Consider the following 20,351-nt stretch of genomic DNA (forward strand, 5'->3'; position numbering starts at 1 on the left):
TATGAATAGAAAGGGCTGAACTTACAAATATTAAGCCTACTAAATAGTGTATTTTAATTTATACCAGGAAATCATAGGGAAAGGATCCTCTCCTTGAGTCCTGGAATACAGCTTACAATTATTTGGAATGAAGAGAGGAGAATACAGTGCCCTAAAAACCACCAGTTAGAAACTTCAGTTTGGAGTGAGTGTCCAAGATTCTAAAGAGAATTAACTCAGAAATCATTTAACTTTAAGCTTTAACACTTTTCCTTTATCAGGATTTGTAGGTCCCTCACCCCAGCACCAATCAGCCTTACAATGACCCCCTCCTGCCCAGTGCCTCTTGGAATTATCAGTGAATGGAAAAGAAAAGGGGAAAGAGGCCGGGCGCAGTGGCTCACACCTGTAATCCCAGCACTTTGGGAGGCCGAGGCAGGCGGATCACAAGGTCAGGAGTTCAAGACCAGCCTGGCCAACACAGTGAAACCCTGTCTCTGCTAAAAAAAATACAAAAATTAGCCGGGCATGGTGGCGCACGCCTGTGGTCCCAGCTACTCAGGAGGCTGAGGCAGGAGAATTGCTTGAACCTGGGAGGTGGAGGTGGTGGTGATCCAAGATAGTGCCACTGCACTCCAGCCTGGGCAACAGAGCAAGACTCTGTCTTAAAAAAAAGAAAAAGAAAAGGGGAAAGAGAGGGACAGAAGAGAGAACAGGCAAAGACAATGAAGGCAGGTGTGAGGAGAGATAAGCTGAGAGGGCGAGGGGAGAGCTTGAGAAGAGGACCCTCTGTAGTTATCATGTGAGGCTTTCCAGGGTTTTCTTACACTCCTCTGGGTCTCCAAACGACTTATAATGACATCCAACAAATTGCAAAATTTTGGCACAATGCCTTTGTTCCAGGAGACAATCATTCGTTCTGGGTGCTCCATCTGATCAGTATCCAGCGCAGTACCTTATACTCAGCAGATCCTCCATGCTGTCTGTGGCATGAGGTGACACTTTGTTCATTGGTGGCACAGTTTTTGCTGACCCTAAACCGGTGGCTCTCCAAGCAATAGGCCAGCAGCCACACCAGAATCCCACCTGAAGGAGGTTACCTTTGACCCCTCCACCTTACACAATTGATTTAAACCTGACCTTTCCGGATCAAAGTCACCAACAATTGACTCGTGCTTGTGGACTTGCTGCTGCAAAGTCAGATGCTTGTCCTTGGTGGCCAGAAAGTTCTGCTCCAGCAGTTCAAGACGTCCCTGCAGTTTCTCCAGGACCTGCAGCAGTGAAGTCACTGGAATCATTCACATGCAAGCCTGTGTGTGTAATCGTTTTCCCAAAAATACAATGCAGGATACTCTACAGCCATGTCAAAATAGAGCTGCTGTCGTTCTCCCAGCAGTATCAGTTGCCTTGTCTCAGAGTCTGACATCTAAAATACAGACAACCGAAGGATCATCTCAACATTCACAAGCCCTCACAGCGCAGAGCTCAAAAGTATAGTTACTTCTGATTTCTCTCTCAGAACCCACTCAGAGGCCTCTGGCCTTCCTTCGTGGGACATTCATAATCCCATATATTTGCAGAATGGTTTTTAGCTTACAAAGCATTTTCCCATTTCTCATTTAACCCACACATCAATGTTGTAAATGTGGTAAAGTATATGTTATTATCCCAGTTTTACAAAGGAGGAAATTGGAGCTCTAGCAATATGTCTGAAGCCACACAGATCTTAAAAAGGAACTGTAGTTACAGGGCCTGGGTTTCAGTCTGCGGGGAATTGGAGGATGAGATGGGGAAGGAACAGCAGGAAGATTTAGCCAAAGCTGTGAAGGACTCTTCCAGACGTCACTACACGCAGACTTGGGCAGATAAATGTTTAAACCGTGCAGGGTAGGGGCATGTTGAAGGCGTATGGAGGCTTCAGTCTCACATCCCCTGTCACTGAACGTTCCCCGAGCACTGCCTATGTCTGCCCCTGGACCAGAAGTGTGAGATTACAAAATTATATTAGGCACAGTCCCTGGTCTTAGAGATGTTATTCCATTGAGATAAGAGACTGTGGCTTAGAATACTTTGCCAAAGGCCAGAAATGGTGGCTCATGCCTATAATCCTAGCACTTTGAAAGGCTGAGGCGGGCAGATCACTTGAGGTCAGTAGTTCAAGACTGGCCTGGCCAAAATGGTGAAACCTGAAAACCCCAACTCTATTAAAAATACAAAAATTATCTGGACATGATGGTGCATGCCTGTAATCCCAGCTACCCAGGAGGTTAAGGCAGGAAAATCACTTGAGCCGGGGAGGCAGAGGTTGCAGTGAGCTGAGATCATGCCATTGCACTCCAGCCTGCGCGACAGAGCGAGACTCCATCTATCTATATCTATAGATGTAGATATGAGCTCAAGAGCTCTGGCTTGGGGACAGATAGACACTCAACCTGGGAGCTCCCCAGGGTCCTTCCAGGAGATGCTCTTCCATCCCTCATTGGTTTCCCTTAGCCTTGCCCACACTGTTCTAAAACAATGCCTTTGTTCAGCTCTCCTCAGGCACCCCGTTTGAGTAACCATCTGGTCCCTGCCAGAACGCTGAATGACACTGTAAATCTCATAGAGAATGCTTGAGTGTCTATCTATCTATAGATAGATAGACACTCATAGACAGACAGATAGACAGATAGACAGATAGATAGATAGATAGATAGATAGATAGATAGATAGATAGATAGATAGATAGCTACCTTTGCCAAGGCCCAGTGGATGGAGTGCAAATTATGTCAGCCTTAAAGGATGCTCTGGAGGGCCTGGACCAGGAGAGAAATTGCCCAGGGCAGAAACATACCCCGGTGAGCTTACGGGATCAGGCACAACTGGGTTCAAGTTCACACTCTGTCATTTACTCACTGTATGATTTTAGTAAACTTGAACTCTCTAAGCTTTAGTTTCTACATCTGTAAAATTAAGATAATACTCCTTGCCTCATATTTAAAAAGCTAAATGAGATAATGCATTGTGCCAGGAGTATAGTGCATACTCAACAGATTAGTAATTCTTATTAATTTTTTTTATTTGAGACGAAGTCTCTCACTCTGTCACCCAAGCTGGAGTGCAGTGGTGCGATCTCGGCTCACTGTAACATCCGCCTGCCAAGTTCAAGCAATTCTCCTGCCTCAGTCACTCAAGTAGCTGGGATTACAGGCGTGCACCACCACTCCAGGCTAATTTTTGTATTTTTAGTTAGAGACAGCGTTTCACCATGTTGGCCAGGCTGGTCTCAAACTCCTGACCTCAGGTAATCTGCCTGCCTTGGCCCCCCAAAGTGCTGGGGTTACAGGTGGGAGCCGCCACTCCCAGCCAATTCTTATTAATATTAGAACAAATAAGAGTTTGGGAACATATTGGCTAAAGTGTATATAAAAAATGCCAAGTGTGGCAGATGCTTTTCATTTCTCCCAGGTTCATCCTCCATCTTTCTCTGTGCTGACTTTTAAGGAACTGCACCACAGGCTCCCCAATGGAAGGCAACAGCAGGAGAGAGGTGTTGGAGGATGAGATGGGAGTCTTTTTTTTCCTCCCTGTGCCATCATGGAGTTGACTCCGTCTCTCCATCAAAAGCCACAGGGCTTGTCAGCTACCCCCACAGTGACAGCTCTCTAGGCTCCAGGACCTGCTTTTCCTCTGCTCCTTCAGGACAAAGGGGAGCTCCCCAGGGTCCTTCCAGGAGATGCTTTTCCATCCCTCATTGGTTTCCGTTATCCTTGACCACACTGTTGTAAAACAATGCCTTTGTTCAGCTCTCCTCAGGCGCCCCATTTGAGTAACCATCTGGTCCCTGCCAGAACCCTGAATGACACTGTAAATCTCAAAGAGAATGCTTGAGTGTCTAAGCTTGGGAAGTGAGACGAATGTGGTAGACCTGACTAAACAGAAATTTGGAAACACTAACAGGCTCGAAGATATCAGTGTTGGATAAGGTCGAGTTTGCAGTGAGGGTGGGGTGCCCAAGGTGAACATAGACACAAACATTTGTGCCATGGATGAGAAGTCAGGCCAAGAAATTAAGGAACTGGAAGCCTGAAAATGGCAGGTAAAGCCATGAGGGGGAATTAGGTGTTCAAGGGAGAAAAGAGAAAAAAGCAGCCAGGCACGGTGGCTCACACCTGTAATCCCAGCACTTTGGGAGACCGAAGTGGGTGGATCACAAGGTCAAGAGATCAAGACCATCCTGGCCAACATGATGAAACCCTGTCTCTACTGAAAAATACAGAAATTAGCTGGGCATGGTGGTAGGCACCTGTAATCCCAGCACCCTGGGAGGCCGAGGTGGGTGGATCACCTGAGGTTGAGAGTTCAAGACCAGCCTGACCAACAAGGTGAAACCCTGTCTTTAAAAAAAAAAAAAGAAAAGAAAAGAGAAAAAAACTAATTATGAACTATAATTCAGGATCTTGGAATTTAAATTGTGTTATGCTGCAGAAGATAGGGCACAGTTTTCTAGGCAGAAATGTGCATCACTGAATTCTCATAACAACTCTGAGAGGGAAGACGTGCTGCAACATGTCTACAGCCGTGTAACCAGTAAGTGGAAGTGGGACATCTGCTCCAAAATCCAAATCCTTTCTGCTGTGTGGCGCTGCTCGGGCTGAGGCGGTTGCTTGTAGTCCTGTCTGGCTTCTTTCAGTTCTGAACCACCTAGGCCCAGATGTCCCAGACCACTGGCTAATACTGTCAGGAGCCACCTTTACTCTGCTCTGAGTCAGCAGGGATCTCCACATACCTGATAACATCAGGAAGCAGCTTCCCACATCGAGGCTTCTGAAGGCTCATGCCTGAACCAGTTTTCTCTGTTTTGCTTGGCTCTTTAAAATTCTGTGTTCTTCCAATTTCTGAAATCCTAGCTTCTGGAGATCTTGTTTATCTATTGTTTACTCCACAATCCCTGCAATCTGGCTTCCAGGTTTACCACTTCATTCAAAACCAGGCTTGCCAAGGACCCTTATAACCTGCTGATTGCCAAATCCAATGCACTTCTTGTTTGGGTCCACTCCCCTCTCCTTCAAGCCCTCTTTTCTCTTGGCTTCTCCGCCTCTGCTCCTCCCCAGCTGCCATTTCTCTTGAGTCTCTCCTGGACCCTCTTCACTTCTTACTCTGCATATTTTGCCTGGTCAGTCTCATCCACTCCAGAGCATCAACCCATAACTATGCCCAAATCTACATTTCTCACCCAAACAGCTCTGCAGGCCAGGTCCACTGGTCTAAGCGCCGACTGGACCTCTCCACTTAGATGTCCCAAAGGCAATCAAACTCAAAATGCCCCTAACTGAACTTGACATCTTGTCTCCTGCCTGCCTTCCACACCCATTCTCAACGGGATCCTCTACTTTTATTCCTGACCTTGATTACCCAAGTCAGAAATCTGGAGCTCATCCAAGCCTCTTTCCTTCCTCTAGTCAGCCCTTTCCATCTGCCACCATCTCCCTAAACCCCCAGATTTGTCCTGTCTCCATCCTTATTGCCAGCATTGATTCAGGCACTCATGACTTGTTACCTGGACTCTGGCTTCCTAACCAATCTCTCTGCCTTCAGCCTTGCCCCCACAGTGCTTCCCATTTGTCAGCTTGAAAACCTTCAATGAGGCCTGGTGTGGTGGCTCACGCCTGTAATCCCAACACTTTGGGAGGCCGAAGCAGGCAGATCACCCTGAAATCAGGAGTTTGAGACCAGCCCGGCCAACGTGGTGAAACCCGGTCTCCACTAAAAATATAAAATTTAACCAGGTGTGGTGGTGCACACCTGTAATCCCAGTTACTCTAGAGGCTGAGGCAGGAGAATCGCTTGAACCCAGGGAGCAGAGGTTGCAGTGAGCTGAGATCATGCTATTGCACTCCAGCCTGGGTGGCAGAATGAGACCCGGTCTCGGAAAAAATAATAAAAAAGACCTTTCAGTGCTGCCCAATTTGTCAGCTCAGGATGAAATCTAAGCTCCTTGGCATGGCGTAAGGGCCTTCATTGTGTACCCCTGTCCATCTCTCCTGTCTCCTCCCCAACCCCCGTGTCACTGCATGCTCCCAAGCACAGTATGGTAAATGACAGTGCCCACAGCCCCTCACGCTGACAGCACTTCCCCACCCCTGTGCCATTGTACCTGCTGTGTCCTTTTTCTAGAATATCCCTTGGTCCAGTTCTGCCAAGCTCATCCCTATTCCTCCAACACCCAGCTCAGAAGTGACTTCCATGAAGCCTTTCAAATGTCCCCTCACTGGCAAGGGTGAGCCTCTTCTAGGCTGCCATCAGCATTCTCTGTAACATTTCTCTCCCTGCATTTTAGTTACCTGTTTACCAGTCCATTGTTCCTAAGAGACTACAAGCCACTTGAAAAAGGACTGTTTCTTCATCTTCAATCCCTAGTGCCTGGTACAGGGTCCAGGACATAGGAAATGCCTGATAAAGATTTGCGGAATAAATGATTTAATTAATATGATGAAGGAATGAATAATCAACTGTGTCTTTTACCATGTGGGCCCCCCAGTTTTTGTCCATGCTGCTGGGTTTCTGAAGCACAGCCTGCCCTAAATCTTGCTTGTTTCTGTGTCAGAACTTTTGACCTCCTGCCTTGTTGATGAGCCAACAGCCTCAAGTACATCTTCGACGTCAGCATATTTCTGGTTCTCCGAGCCTCAGCCTTCATCCCATTGCTCCACCCCACTTCCCATGACCCTGGCACTGACAGCAAGGCTGCTGTGGTGATGACATAAATTAATGGTTTGATTAAATGCAGCAGCTAGCAACGATGTGAAAGTAAAATAATTTGACCTGAAAAACATTGCTTTGAGGTTGATTTTATGAGTATTCAAAATCATATTTAATTTTCAGATAATGGAGATTTTTATAACCTCAATCCACCAGAACTCATCAACCATCAACCAGACAGGCCCACCCTTTATAACTGATTATGGGTTCTTCTCTTGAACCTACCGTGGTGTCAGATTAATTATGAGTAACTGGCAAGGAGTAATAGCCATGAGTAATAGATCCCCTGAGGAGGAAAGAGGGCTAAATAGATACAAAAACAGAATTCTATGCACTTTTAGCCCCCATAAACAAAGATGGTTTAATCTTCAGCAAAACATTTCCACTCCCACCACTGTTGAGAAAACATGGCACTACAAAGTCATTTGTCTTTATCCAAGCCAAATTCTCTAATCAAGATTTTAAAACAGGATAAAATGTATTACCAGCTTCTTGTCTTGCAAATGATAAGGAGAATCCCGTTTTATTCTTTTGGAAAATTCTTGTACCTGCAGTGAAAAAAATTCCAGTCTCTCATTAATAGCATGATGTCTCACGTATGAATTTGGTTATTTATATTGTTTGTAACAAGCTTTAAAAGTATTACTTTAGTCTTCAGTTGATCCGTCTGTTCTTTTAACTCCTGACACATCTGTTTCCCTTGGGATAACTTTTGAAATATGTAAGAAGAACTTGAGGAAGTGCCTTTCTGAGAGGTTGGTGACAACTTAGAGAGACTTGCCTCAGATTCTATTCCTATACAAGAAGGAACACATTTGGGCGACCATTCATCTCAACTTATCACAGTTTTACTAAGTACCAAAAACAGAAAGCTGCTGCAGTCACCACCACTTGCTATTTTTTAGAAGAAATATTTTTTTCAAAATATATATCTAGGCCAGGCACAGTGGCTCACACCTGTAATCCCAGCACTTTGGGAGGCCAAGGAGTTCAAGACCAGCCTCAGCAACAAAGTGAGACCCCACTTCTACCAAAAAAAAAAAAAAAAAAATTATCTAGGTGTGGTGGCATGCATCTGTAATCCCAACTACTTGGGAGGATGAGGTAGGAGGATCACTTGAGCCCAGGAGGTTGAGGCTACAGTGAGCTGAGATTGTGCTACTGCACTTTAGCCTGGGTGAAAGAGTGAGACCCTGTCTCAAAAAGACAAAACCAAAACATTAAAATATTAGTACCTTTGAGAAGTTCTTGGTGGATTTGTACTGTAGGGTCCATCTGCACAATCAAAGGGTAAGAAAACATTACTGTTGATATTGATCAATGACACCACTATTCAGAACGACTCAACATGTTCAGTCATCATAGACGCAGCCAGTGTTGTAGTCAAGAGCCAGGGCCACGATGCCAAGGCTGAGTTCCACTCTGACACTTACTTGCTGGGTGACCCAAGCAATTGCCTCACCCACTTATAAGACTCCAATTCCTTGGCAGGAAAATGGGAATAGGAAGTGAACCTACCTCAGGGAGTTATTATGAGCATCTCAACTATACGATGGATATAAAACTTGCTGGGTCCAATTCTCCAATCTGAATTGACAGGACTAGAAAAAAATCAGATACCTGACCTCAAACCCCCATACCAGAGGAAGATGAGCCTGATATCCATCTGCTCCTGCTAACCACGGGGAACTGAGAACTGAACACAACGAGGATGTTCTCCTGCAACCAAGACAAGGAATCCCAACAGTTCCCAATACCACGGGAGTGTAGGTCTCTCTCAGACTTAGAGAGCATCCCCGTCACGGCCAGGTGGGCTGTTGGCTCACGTTTGGATGTAGGGGGTTTTGCTCAAACTCCCCAGAGCATTCAGCTGAAAGAGAGGGAGCAAAGGAATGAGAATGGAAATGGAAATTTTAAGAAAGAAAAGAGAAAAATTACTTCCAAGGTTAGGTTACAGAAAAGAAGAGAAAGAGAATAGAAATGGAGACAGGCAGTGTCATTCAGTCCAGAACGCCTTCAAACAAGGCTCAAAAGGAAGACCATGCTGTCTAGGCAAAGTGTCAAATAACTAAAATGTTTATTTTGATTATTAATATGGATTTACCTGACTATTGGGCCTCAATAATCCCTGGGGTCCTGAGGCTCAGCACGTTGGGGAGTTGGTAGGGGGCCGTGAGAAGACAGGGTAAGGGAAAGGGGGAAATAGCACAAATTAACCATTAACAAAGTTTTATACCAAATGATTACCAAGATAACAAGCTTGAAATCCATTATGAAAGATCTTAATTCCATTCAACATAGCATTAATAACTAAGGGCTTAATGTACATATGACACAAGGCTAGGCCTCTGGAGGAAGTTAGGCAATGGAAAGGCGAAGATACGGTTGCTGCCCTCCAGAGCCTGAGAATCTAGTGGAGGAAGAAGATGCTTCTGTTCTTATGATCCAAAGCAGGTGAGGTACACATGCTGATGAAAGGACTACACAGACAAGTGTGGGAAAGCTCGTGACTTGGGAGACCCAAAAAGTTACGTGGCCCAAGGGGGAATTGAAGGAGGCCGTGAAAACGGGCAGGTCTTTGGTAAGTCGAGATGGGATTGTCATGCAAGGCAGGAACTCAGAGAGCTCAGGGCCTGAGAAGAGGTTCGGGACCAGCCAGGGAACTGGGGATGACTCCTGAGGAAAGGTGGCTAAGTTTAAGTGAGGAGAGCCAAATTCCGGCTTGTGGAATATGGATTTTATTCTCTCATATGTTTTTGTCAGCATAGCCCCTAATGCTTCTCATGAGGACATCGAGAGTCTGAGCGGCCATGTCACTCACCCAGGGTGACCCAGGGTGCTGAATAAAACCTTGGAACTAGAACCAAGCTCTATTCACCCTCCAAAACCCACACTGAAAGAGATGAGCAGGGGTCCCAGTTAGAGTATTTACAGGAGACCATTTCATTTACCTGGATTTGTTGTGAAGGTTCAGTGATTTCCCTTTTCTGCTCTTGATGGTGTTTTTCAGCACAGGGTGACTCACATGTGGTTTCTAAAATATCTTGCACAAGAGCAGGTTTATCTCTCAACTTGGAAAAAAAGCTGGCTTGTTTAGCTATTGCAAGTGGTTTATCAACTATTTCACTTTTAGGAATTTTCACTTTGGGAGCAATCTTAGAGAAATCAGCGAGCTGGTAATGAACTTGACCTTGGCCATATTTGAACCTGTTGCCCAAACTTGCTGTTTCAGTCTGCTGTTTCTGGGGAGCCTGCCCTTGACAACTGTTTTGTTTATCACCTGGACCCTTGATTTTAGTTAAAACATTTACATTTTCTTGATGGCTGCTATCTCCAGCAGCCACTGGCTCATCTAATTCAGAGATATTTTCTTCTGCCGTGGTGGGGAAACTGGGCTCATGGCTGTTTTCACCATCCCTTTGGGGGCTGAGTTGGTCAGTGAGTTCTGGGGTTTGTTCTTTTGGCCAAGAATTCTTACTATGACGTGAAATCATATTTTTAATAATAGCTTCCTCTTCAAAACTGTCAGCATTTGAGATCTCTGGGAGGGTTTCACAATCAATGCATTGACCTCTTAAGAACGGCTCTTTGGAAAGATGATGGAGTAAAATATCTGAAATGCTTGACTCCGAGGCGTCTCCTTTCTTAGCTGGAGTATGAGGAGTTGCAGTGTATTGTTTCTCTTCCTCACTTTTTTCATTGGCAGCATTTTCAGCCATTTTGCCCAGGGGCATGGTCATAGCTGTATTTCCACAAGTCTCATTATGCATAGCCTTCTCTTGACGGTCATCTGCTATGAAAATAATTTGATTTGAAACTTCAAGGGCATCCTTTTTTGAGGTAAAATTGTAACCATTGCGTATCTTAATCTGGGAGAGGTCCCCATCATAAGGCAAATCCTCCTGCTTATAAGTCGTGTCTTGTGAAAAATCGGTCTCGTCCATGTGGGTGCAGCCCGCTCTCTCTCGTCGTCCTCTGCCGCCTGAGCTGGCCACTGTCAATTTTCACAGTAGCTCCGGTTCTCACTGACCGTCTTCACTGTGTGCTGTTCGGTGTGAAATAAGAACAGCCTCATTGTTAAAAATATTGGAATAATGTATACAACTATGCCAGAACAAAGGGGATGTTTTTTAATTGGAAAAATTCAGTTACAGACAGGAAGGCAGAAAGCTCATCCACAAGCTGACCCATCCTCAATCCACACTATGTTAACACAACCAGTAGGATAAAAGCAAGGAACAGGAAAAAAAGGAGAGTGTTAGATTTTTCGTTTTTCATTTATACATTTTGAGGGAGACATTGGTCTATAATTAATGGTCAAATATTTATCAACCTCCCTTAGGAGATACTATTTGGAGTTTATTCTCCCAAAATAGGAGCTTGGGATGCAAGTAATAAGTTGATTTTTTTTTTTTAACTACCAGAGCCACTCCTTGTCCACACATCACTGACCATCTTTTAAGCTGCGTGGCGCTGGAAGCCAGCCTCGCTCACACGTAACGCCCACCCTCTCCATTCTGGTACTTTTTCGCCTGTTCCTTTAAACCTCCTTCTCACCTTCTCCTGACTTTCCCTTGCATGTCTGAGAGGGGCAGAGAAGGACTTGCAGAAATATGACCAAGGGGCCGGGTGTGGTGGCTCACACCTGTAATCCCAGCACTTTGGGGGACTGAGGCAAGCAGATCACCTGAGATCAGGAGTTCAAGACCAGCCTGGCCTACATGGCGAAACCCCATCTCTACTAAAAATACAAAAAGTTAGCCGGGTGTGGTGGCACACGCCTATAATCCCAGCTACAGGGGAGGCTAAGGCAGGAGAATCGCTTGAACTTGGGAGGCAGAGATTGCAGTGAGCCAAGATTACACCCCTGCACTTCAGCCTGGGTGACACAGTGAGACTCTGTCTCCAAAAAAGATAAAGAAATGTGACCATGGGACAAATAGGCTTTCAAACACCCAGAGGCCCGTCTGCAGCCAAATGGCCCTCTCCTCATTCACACTCGGGCAGGGACCTAGTCAGAGAGGCTGCCTTCCCTGAGCAACCCCTGCCAGCCACCACGTTCCAGGTGGCAGGCTAGTGGCACCAGAGTCTTTGGGGATGTTCCTGAAAACGGCTGGAGTAAAATCGGCTGCCATTTGGTCTGAGTCCTATTTTCTCAATATTTAAAGCACCCATTCAGATATCTCTTCCTGATTTGTGAATTTTTGGGATGATTCCTCAGAAGTAGTAAAATTATCTCAAGTTTTAGGTAACTGAGGTTCCCTCATCCCTGGAGCATAGCCCAGGGTGACCACAGCTGCCGGCAGCCTCCCTTTCCCATACAATGATGAGGTTGGGTGAGCAGGTCTCTGAAGTTCTCTCTCCAACCAAATTTTTATGAGTCTATAAATCGGTGATTTATTAGGTAACCTCAAAAGCTAAAATTGCATGTTTGACCCCAAAAAAATTTTTTTGAACTAAGTCATCCAAGAAAAAAAGGAGTACAAACTAAATGTGGTAAAAACATCTGTGAAATGTTGTACAAAAATCTTCATTTATAGTCGCATGCCAATATTAGAGACCCAAATTAAAAAGATTCTCTGTTTAGAGAGGGTGGAGAGAAAGGAGAATATCACTGCAGGATGATTTTACGTCATTCATAGAGGGTAATATTTTGAAGAAAATGAGGCACATTTTCATGAGTAGACTTATAGGCTACTCTAACCCAAGTCGAAGAACAAGGGAAAAGCCTTCCCAAGAAAGTGGAAGGCACAGTGGCAAAGCAGAGTGGAGAGACATGGACCTGAATTCTGACAAACCAGTTTCAGTATTGGGATACTGAAGGATGCCACAACCAGAGATGAGGCACTCCTTATCCACAGGGTTATTTAAAGGATAAAGGAAGGAACTGCATATGTAAAAGATAATCTCTATAAGAACTTTAAGACAATTTTAAAACTCAACCTGTAAATAAATATATTTGAAGGTAAAAAAAAAAAAAAAAAATCAGGCCAGGTGCCGTGGCTCCTATAATCCCACTCCTGTAATCCAAGCACTTTGGGAGGCCAAGGCAGATGGATCACTTGAGCCCGGAAGTTCAAGACCAGCCTGGCCAACATGCTGAAACCCAATTCTACTAAAAGTACAAAAATTATCCAGGCCCTGTGTCCCAGCTACTTGGGAGACTGGGCAGGAGAATCACTTGAACCCAGGAGGCAGAGGTTGCAGTGAGCCGAGATAGCGCCACCGCGCTAGCCTGAGCAACAGAGCAAAGCCCTGTCTCAAAAACAAACAAAAAAACAAAAAATCTCTGAAGAATTTAAAACAAAATATTGTCTAATTTTTTAGAACAAAAAAAGAGAGTATCTTTTTTTTTTTTTTTTGACAAGGTCTCAGTCTATCACCCAGGCTGGACTGTAGTGACACCACCATGCTCACTGCAGCCTCAACCTCCCGGGCTCAATTGATCCTCCTCCCTTAGCCTCCTGAGTAGCTGGGACTTCAGGCACACACCACCACACCTGACTAATTTTTTTATTTTTTTTGTAGAGATGGGGTTTCACCATGTTGCCCAGGCTGGTCTCGAATTCCTGGGCTCAAGTAATCCGCCTGCCTCAGCCTCCCAAAGTTCTGGAATTACAGGCATGAGCCATTGTGCCCAGCCTGAGAGTGTATTTAAATACCTACAGAGAGAAGGGTAGAAGAAGAAAACATTCTGGTTTTGCAAGACTTTTAATGACCCAAGCAACAGCCCCAATGTTATCCTCATGCTTTCTTTATGTTTTTAGGAGCTGATCACCAAACTCCATGCCCTTCTTGTTTAGGAAGGAAAGATACTTTGTTGGCCAAATTCCCACTTTTAAAATATAATTCTATTAAAACTGATAAAATTTGAATTTTGCTCTGACTCTTAAGAAAAAGAAAAAGGCCATGCACAGTGGCTCCTGCCTATAATCTCAGCCCTTTGGGAGGCTGAGACAGGAGGATTGCTAGAGGACAGGAATTTGAGAACAGCTTGGGTGACAAAGCAAGACCCTGTCTCTACAAAAAAAAATGTTTAAATTAGCCAGGAGTGGTAGTAAGTGTCTGTGGTCCCAGCAACTTGGGAGGCTGAGATGGAGGATCAATTGAGCCCAGGAGGTCAAGGCTGCAGTGAGCAGAGATCACGCCACTCCACTCCAGCCTGGGTGACAGAGCAAGACCCTGTTTCTTTCTCTCTCTCTCTCTCACACACACACACACACACACACACAGAGAGAGAGAGAGAGAGAGAGAGAGAGAGAGAAAGGAAAAGAAAAAAAAAGAGTGAGATACCATTAAGATAAGCCAGAAGCCTGAGGATCTCTCTCATTACATACAGGAAGACAGCTTCTGTTGTTATTATTATTATTTGTGTGTGTGCATGCGAAATATCAAGAGGATTTTTCTGGAAAAGGACAATCCATACCCTTAGCATTATAATGGGCTCCTTTCAGATAGCTGCAGGAACTGGAACATCTTCCCGCGTCAACACTCAGCTCCATCTTGAAATCCAAAGGCACATCCAAAGAGGTTCCAGTCAGAATCTGACAGAACCTTTCCGTAGAATCCCAATTTGATTTTCTGAAGCCAGGTGACTACATCTGGGGCCACGCCTGCTTATGCAGCTCTCCTGACTATTATGTGCTCAGCAATAGCTCACAAGTCACTCTGAGATGAACACTGAGCAAACAGGCCCAGGGCATCACAGCGACCCCGCCCGTGAAAACACTGCAGGCCGGGCCCTGGGTAGGATGAACAAGGTGGTCACCATGCTGACAGGTCTTCCCTGTGTGATTTACTTTATCATGAAGTCTAGCTTTGACGCTAAAGTGCTAGCCTAAGCGCACTGACCTGCCAACTTAGAGAAGAAGGTAACCATGGCTAGGATGACTGGGAATCTGATGGACTCAAGAATTTTACAGATGGGAAAGCCAAAACTCCTTAGTGGCAAGAGGCCAAAGATGGTCAGTGAATCATTGTTTCTGGCTGGTAGGTGAATTTCTTCTTTTCACTAAGCCCATTTTTTGATAATACAGTTTTCCATGTTGAGAGGATTGTTTTCATCACCAAAGGAAAACCATGGGGCCGCGTTCCCATGACAATCTCTCTACCTCATTCCCAGTACCCTCTGTTCTGTGTTTAAACCTCTACCAACCAGACAAACTGAGGGAGATGTGTAGGACCCAGACACGGAGGAGAAAGCAGGCGTTGTTTCTTCTCACCCTCCTCTGCCCTTCCGCTAAAGCACCAACCAGGTAGCACAGCCACATAACACTCGCAAGTCCTCCACCCTGCACTTCTAAGATCAGCCCTACTGACTTTCCCACGGTAAGAGTTGGCTGTTGGAGGCAATGATTCAACAACCCAAATTCTGACTATTCCTTTGGTATCTGTCATTTAGAATGTGAATAGTGTACAGCTAAAAGCTTTCAGTGCATGATCCATTAATAATTTGTACTGCACAAAGCAATATGCTGCTCTGTCTTCAACCAGCACGGTGCTGCATTCAACACGAAGAGGCAAAACCATGGCAGTATGGCAGTTACAATAGAAACTCACCAACATCCTGAAGTCTCTGGATATCATGGGGTGAGCAAGTTGAAGGGCCTTGCGACACAGACATGCAATCCTTTAAATCATCTTTTTTTCAACAGTTGGAAGATGACTGCAGTTGAATAATAGAACAAAAACGGAGCTTCAAAATCATGGCGTGCCTGCTTCTTCCGGGTTCCTTTAACTGCAAGAAATCAGCTCTGAAGACCACATAGGGAACTTCTGATGTGATTCAAACTTTTGTCTTTTTTTTTTTTTTATCTTTTAAGAGCATTCAAAAACACTTGGTCTGGCTGTTTTAATTTTCTCATTCTCTCCTTCTATTCCTAGCTCAAGGATTCTATTTACACATGAAAGAAAATAGGAGATGGCTCAGAATAATATGTCGAAGGCCACGCCCAGGGGTCAGGGATTCATGAATTTTGTATCCAGCGTATGGTATTTCTAGATTAAAATATTTTCAAAGGTAATGTGATATAGGCTCCCGCTGTAATGACTGCATTTGATCACGCTCTGGTAATTCTATCAGCTAACTTTATCTCAGAAATGTGGGGAGCCACAATGCAGTGCCTCTAACTGTAACTGTATACCATTCAGTGAGGCCGTCTGGCTTCACCCTGTCATTGTGCGGTGGCAGAAGGGAGACACTGTGATGGGCAACAAGTCAATCCAATACTCCTACGAGAGCCAGATGGATGGATTATTTATAGTCAGTCTTAGGGATGGAGTCCTTTTGGGAGCGTACATGAATTTGATGACCAGCTGTTACAAATTTGTTTTCCTGAAACTATTTTAAAAGTTAGGGGGAGAAAAAAGCCTTTTGAAAGTATGAGTCAAGCAGTATTTGGAGAAACTTCCTGCCTGTGTTTTACCAGCAATCTTCGCTGGTTTTCCTTGCTCTTTGGTGAGGTTAGCACTGTCTTTTTATCCAATTTTCCCATTGACGCAGGCTAGTTTGTGCTGTAAACCATGGACCTTTGCTGTGCTTTTGGAACATTTAGAAAACTCTTACCAATTGATTTTCTGAAAATAATTCCAGTGATAAACTTTAAAACACACTGACTTAAAGAAGTATATTTTTTTTATTTTTGAGACAGAGTCCCGCTCTGTCGCCAGGCTGGAGTGCAGTGGTGCTGTCTCGGCTCACTGCAACCTCTACCTCCTGGGTTCAAGCAATTCTCCTGCCTCAGCCTCCCAAGTAGCTGAGACTACAGGCATGCACCAGCACACCCAGCTAATTTTTCTATTTTTAATAGAGATGGGGTTTCACCATGTTGGCCAGGATGGTCTCGATCTCTTGACCTCATGATCCACCCATCTTGGCCTCCCAAAGTGCTGGGATTATTGATGTGAGACACCACGCCCAGCCAAAGCATAATTTTCAAATTTTATTTTATTTTTAAAGATAGAGTCTTGCTGTCTCACCCAGGCTGGAGTGCAGTGGCATGATTATGGCTTACCGCAGCCTCTACCTCCTGGGCTCAAGCAATCCTCCTGCCTCAGCCTCCCAAGTAGCTGGTACCACAGGCATATACCACCACACCTGGCTAAGATTTTTGTTTTTTGAAGACAGGATCATGCTATGTGGCCCAGGCTCATCTCGAACTTCTGGGTTCAAGTGACCCTCCTCCTTGGCTCCCAAAGTGATGTGATTACAGGCATGAGCCACCATACCCAACCTCGAATAAGTATAATTTTTTTTTAATCTCATCCCTGAAACTCCTCTGCCCGTGCCTAAACGTTCGAACTTAAGTTTTGCAACCTCGTCCTGGACATAAGAAGAGCCAGGATATTTTAGAAAAATCCCCTTCCTCCCTTAACCAAAGACTTATCCTTCTCTCCTCTGCCCTCCTCCCCCTGCCTTTAGGAAGAACATTGACTTGTAATTATAATTTTTTTAAAATAATGAATACAAAGTTAAACATAGCGCACATTGATACCTAATCTACGCTCCTCAAAATGATTTCTAAAAGTTATGATTTTGATTAAAAGTCTCTTTTTATATTAGAAGAAATATCTAGTGAATGAATCTCAAAATCTCTATGTGGTAGAATTACAGGTAACTTTTATTTTCTCATTAGAACTGTTCCTTCATTTATTAAACAAATATTTATTGAGTGTACCTATTAGGCACACTGTACCATGCTAGGTCCTGAAATCAAAAGGAAATGTAGAGAACAGTTAGGCGTGTGGACTTTGGTGCCAGACTGAGCTATACTATCTTAGAGAAGTTGCTTAACTTTTCTGTTCCTTAGTTTGTTCATCTGTAAAACGGGGATATTAATAGCAATACCATGCAGGGTTGTTGTAAAGACTATGTGAGTTGGTGTTTAAATCAACACTTATGTAGCACAACGTGCCTGATGCTATTCTAAACGCTTTCCAAATATTCATCAACTGAATGCAAAGGATTTAGAATATTGTATATATTATACATGGCGATAAGTGCCATGAATGATAAGAAGAGACTGCTGGAAGAAAGAATATAAGAAAGAAAGGGAAAACTTTCTTGAGGCTGGATAGTCAGCGAAGGGCTCTCCAAGGCCACGCTTTTCAATCTGGAGCCTGAAGGATGCAAACCAACCATGAAGAGTCAGGGCAGAGCACTCTGGGCTGAGAGGACATGTATGCAAAGACCTGGTGATGGAAAAGAACGTTGTTTATTGGGAAAGCTGAAAGGAACTAGCATAATGGTGGCAGAGATTAAACAAATTGATGTGTTCAAGACATAAGACGTTTTTGAGTAACAACAAAACCGGGCAACGTGTTTGTGAAGGCAGGGGAGAATTTAATTAGGACCCCTTGTCATGCTTTCTTGTATTTTTCCAAGTATTAGAATAAAAATCACTCAGCTGGGTGCGGTGGCTCATGCCTGTCATTTGAGAGGCCAAGACGGGTGGATCACGAGGTCAAGAGATTGAGACCGTCCTGGCCAACATGGTGAAACCCCATCTCTACTAAAAATACAAAATATTAGCTGGGTGTGGTGGTGAGTGCCTATAGTCCCAGCTACTCAAGAGGCTGAGGTAGGAGAATCACTTGAACCTGGGAGGTGGAGGTTGCAGTGAGCCAAGATGGCATCACTGCACTCCAGCCTGGTGACAGAGCAAGACTCTGTCTCAAAAAAAAAAAAAAGGAATAAAGATCACTCAAATCAATAAGAAAATGACCCCAGGCGGGGCGCGGTGGCTCAAACCTGTAATCCCAGCACTTTGGGAGGCCGAGGCGGGTGGATCACGAGGTCAAGAGATCGAGACCATCCTGGTCAACATGGTGAAACTCCGTCTCTACTAAAAATACAAAAAATTAGCTGGGCATGGTGGTGCGTGCCTGTAATCCCAGCTACTCAGGAGGCTGAGGCAGGAGAATTGCCTGAACCCAGGAGGCGGAGGTTGCAGTGAGCCGAGATCGCGCCATTGCACTCCAGGCTGGGTAACACGAGTGAAACTCCATCTCAAAAAAAAAAAAAAAAGAAAAAAGAAAATGACCCCAAAGAACAAAGAACATTAATTAAGAGAAAAAAGATACACAAATACAGATGGCATTTAAACATATGAAAAGATGATCACTTTTGTTAGAGCATGTTCTGTGTTTTAAACATATTTGTAGGCCGGGCATGGTGGCTCACGCCTGTAATCTCAACACTTTGGGAAGCCGAGGTGGGCAGATCCTTTGAGGCCAGGAATTTAAGACCAGCTTGCTCAACATGATGAAACCCCGTCTTTACTAAAAATGCAAAAACTAGCCGGGCATGGTGGTGCATGCCTGTAATCCCAGTTATTCAGGAGGCTGCGGCACAAGAACCACTTGAACCTATTTGTTTATTTGTTTGTTTTTGAGACAGGATCTTCCTCTGTTGCCCAGGCTGGAGTGCAGTGCCACAATCATAGCTCACTGCAGCTTCAACCTCCGGTGCTCAAGTGACCCTCCTGCCTCAGCCTCCCACGTAGCTGGGACTACAGGTTCCTGCCACAGCACCCAGCTAGTTTTTTTTTTTTCTTAATTTTTCATAGAGGTGGGGTCTCACTTTAAACCAGACTGATCTTGAGCCCCTGCGCTCAAGCAGTCCTCCTGCCTTGGCCTCCCAAAGTGCTGGCATTACAGGCATGAGCCACCACGCAGAGCCTGATGCCTACTTTAGCTTTAATGCATGCATAAGGTTTTAGAACAGCACCTGGCACGCCTTGATACATGCTAGCTTTAAAAACTTATTAACTGTTAGGTAAAATACCTCTCTCAGTATTTCACAATTTTAGCTTTTTTAGTCAGTTTGTATGGTTTTAAGTGAGATAAGAATTTGAAATGTAAATGTGTTATAAGTTATTCCATGGTAGAAAAATAATAGCTATCAATACTTCCCTAACTCCTTTCTTGTAAAAAGCACAAAGCTCTTTGCATCATCATAAGTTAGCGCCCCCAACACGATTATGAAGTAAATATTACCTGATCCAATGCTGCAATGCCAATTTTTACTGGACGGTGTTAAAATACCGGAAGTGACAACCATATGAAAGGTAAATAATCAACGTTTAGGCTTTTATGATAGGTTTGCATAGGCATCATAAGCGTTAATTAATAAAACTCACAACACCTAGGTAAGGTATTTCTTTACCCTCTCAAGCAGTGTCATCATCTCAGAGAATGAAACTCAGTACAAGGTTAACAACTTAGGACAGGAAACAATTATCTTCTCAAAAATAACAGCACTTTGCCTCTAAATAATACTTTTCAATCAACAGTATCCAGTCACATTGCAAACCCTAATTAAATACTCTCAGGAACTTAAGGATCTCCCTTTAACCTTGTGGAACAGATTGAAGGGGAGGAAGTGGTTTAGCTAAAATTACACAGCAGGCCACTAGCAGCCAGGATTTAATCCCTTCAAATCCAGTATGAGGTGCGAATTAAAAGCCTACTGTGTGGTATGTGCTTTGTGTATGTCTCCTGGGTCCTTTCCACAGCCCCTAGGGTAAATATCATTGCTTCTTTAAGATGAGAACTGAGGATCAGTGGCTCATGGCTGTAATTCCGGCTCCTTTGGGAGGACAAGGGGGGCAGATCACTTGAGGACAAAAGTT

At 44.4% G+C, this 20,351-nt stretch overlaps 1 protein-coding gene across 1 annotated transcript in view; it reads right to left on the bottom strand.

Moving 5' to 3' along the window:
• AKNAD1 (AKNA domain containing 1) overlaps positions 1 to 10,694 on the bottom strand; it is a 38,380-nt gene extending 27,686 nt beyond the window's left edge. Inside the window, exons 1-5 of the mRNA XM_017499213.2 lie at positions 9,672 to 10,694; positions 7,956 to 7,995; positions 7,367 to 7,515; positions 7,206 to 7,268; positions 1,120 to 1,250 (exon numbers count right to left, since the gene is read on the bottom strand). Coding sequence (XP_017354702.1) covers positions 1,120 to 1,250; positions 7,206 to 7,268; positions 7,367 to 7,515; positions 7,956 to 7,995; positions 9,672 to 10,664 — 1,376 coding nt within the window. The 5' untranslated portion in view covers positions 10,665 to 10,694. The remainder of the gene's footprint in view (positions 1 to 1,119; positions 1,251 to 7,205; positions 7,269 to 7,366; positions 7,516 to 7,955; positions 7,996 to 9,671) is intronic.
• Between the last annotated feature and the right edge of the window lie 9,657 nt (positions 10,695 to 20,351).

This window comes from Cebus imitator, unplaced genomic scaffold (assembly GCF_001604975.1).
Source record: "Cebus imitator isolate Cc_AM_T3 unplaced genomic scaffold, Cebus_imitator-1.0 Scaffold256, whole genome shotgun sequence".
In the NCBI taxonomy this organism is placed as follows: Eukaryota; Metazoa; Chordata; class Mammalia; order Primates; family Cebidae; genus Cebus; species Cebus imitator.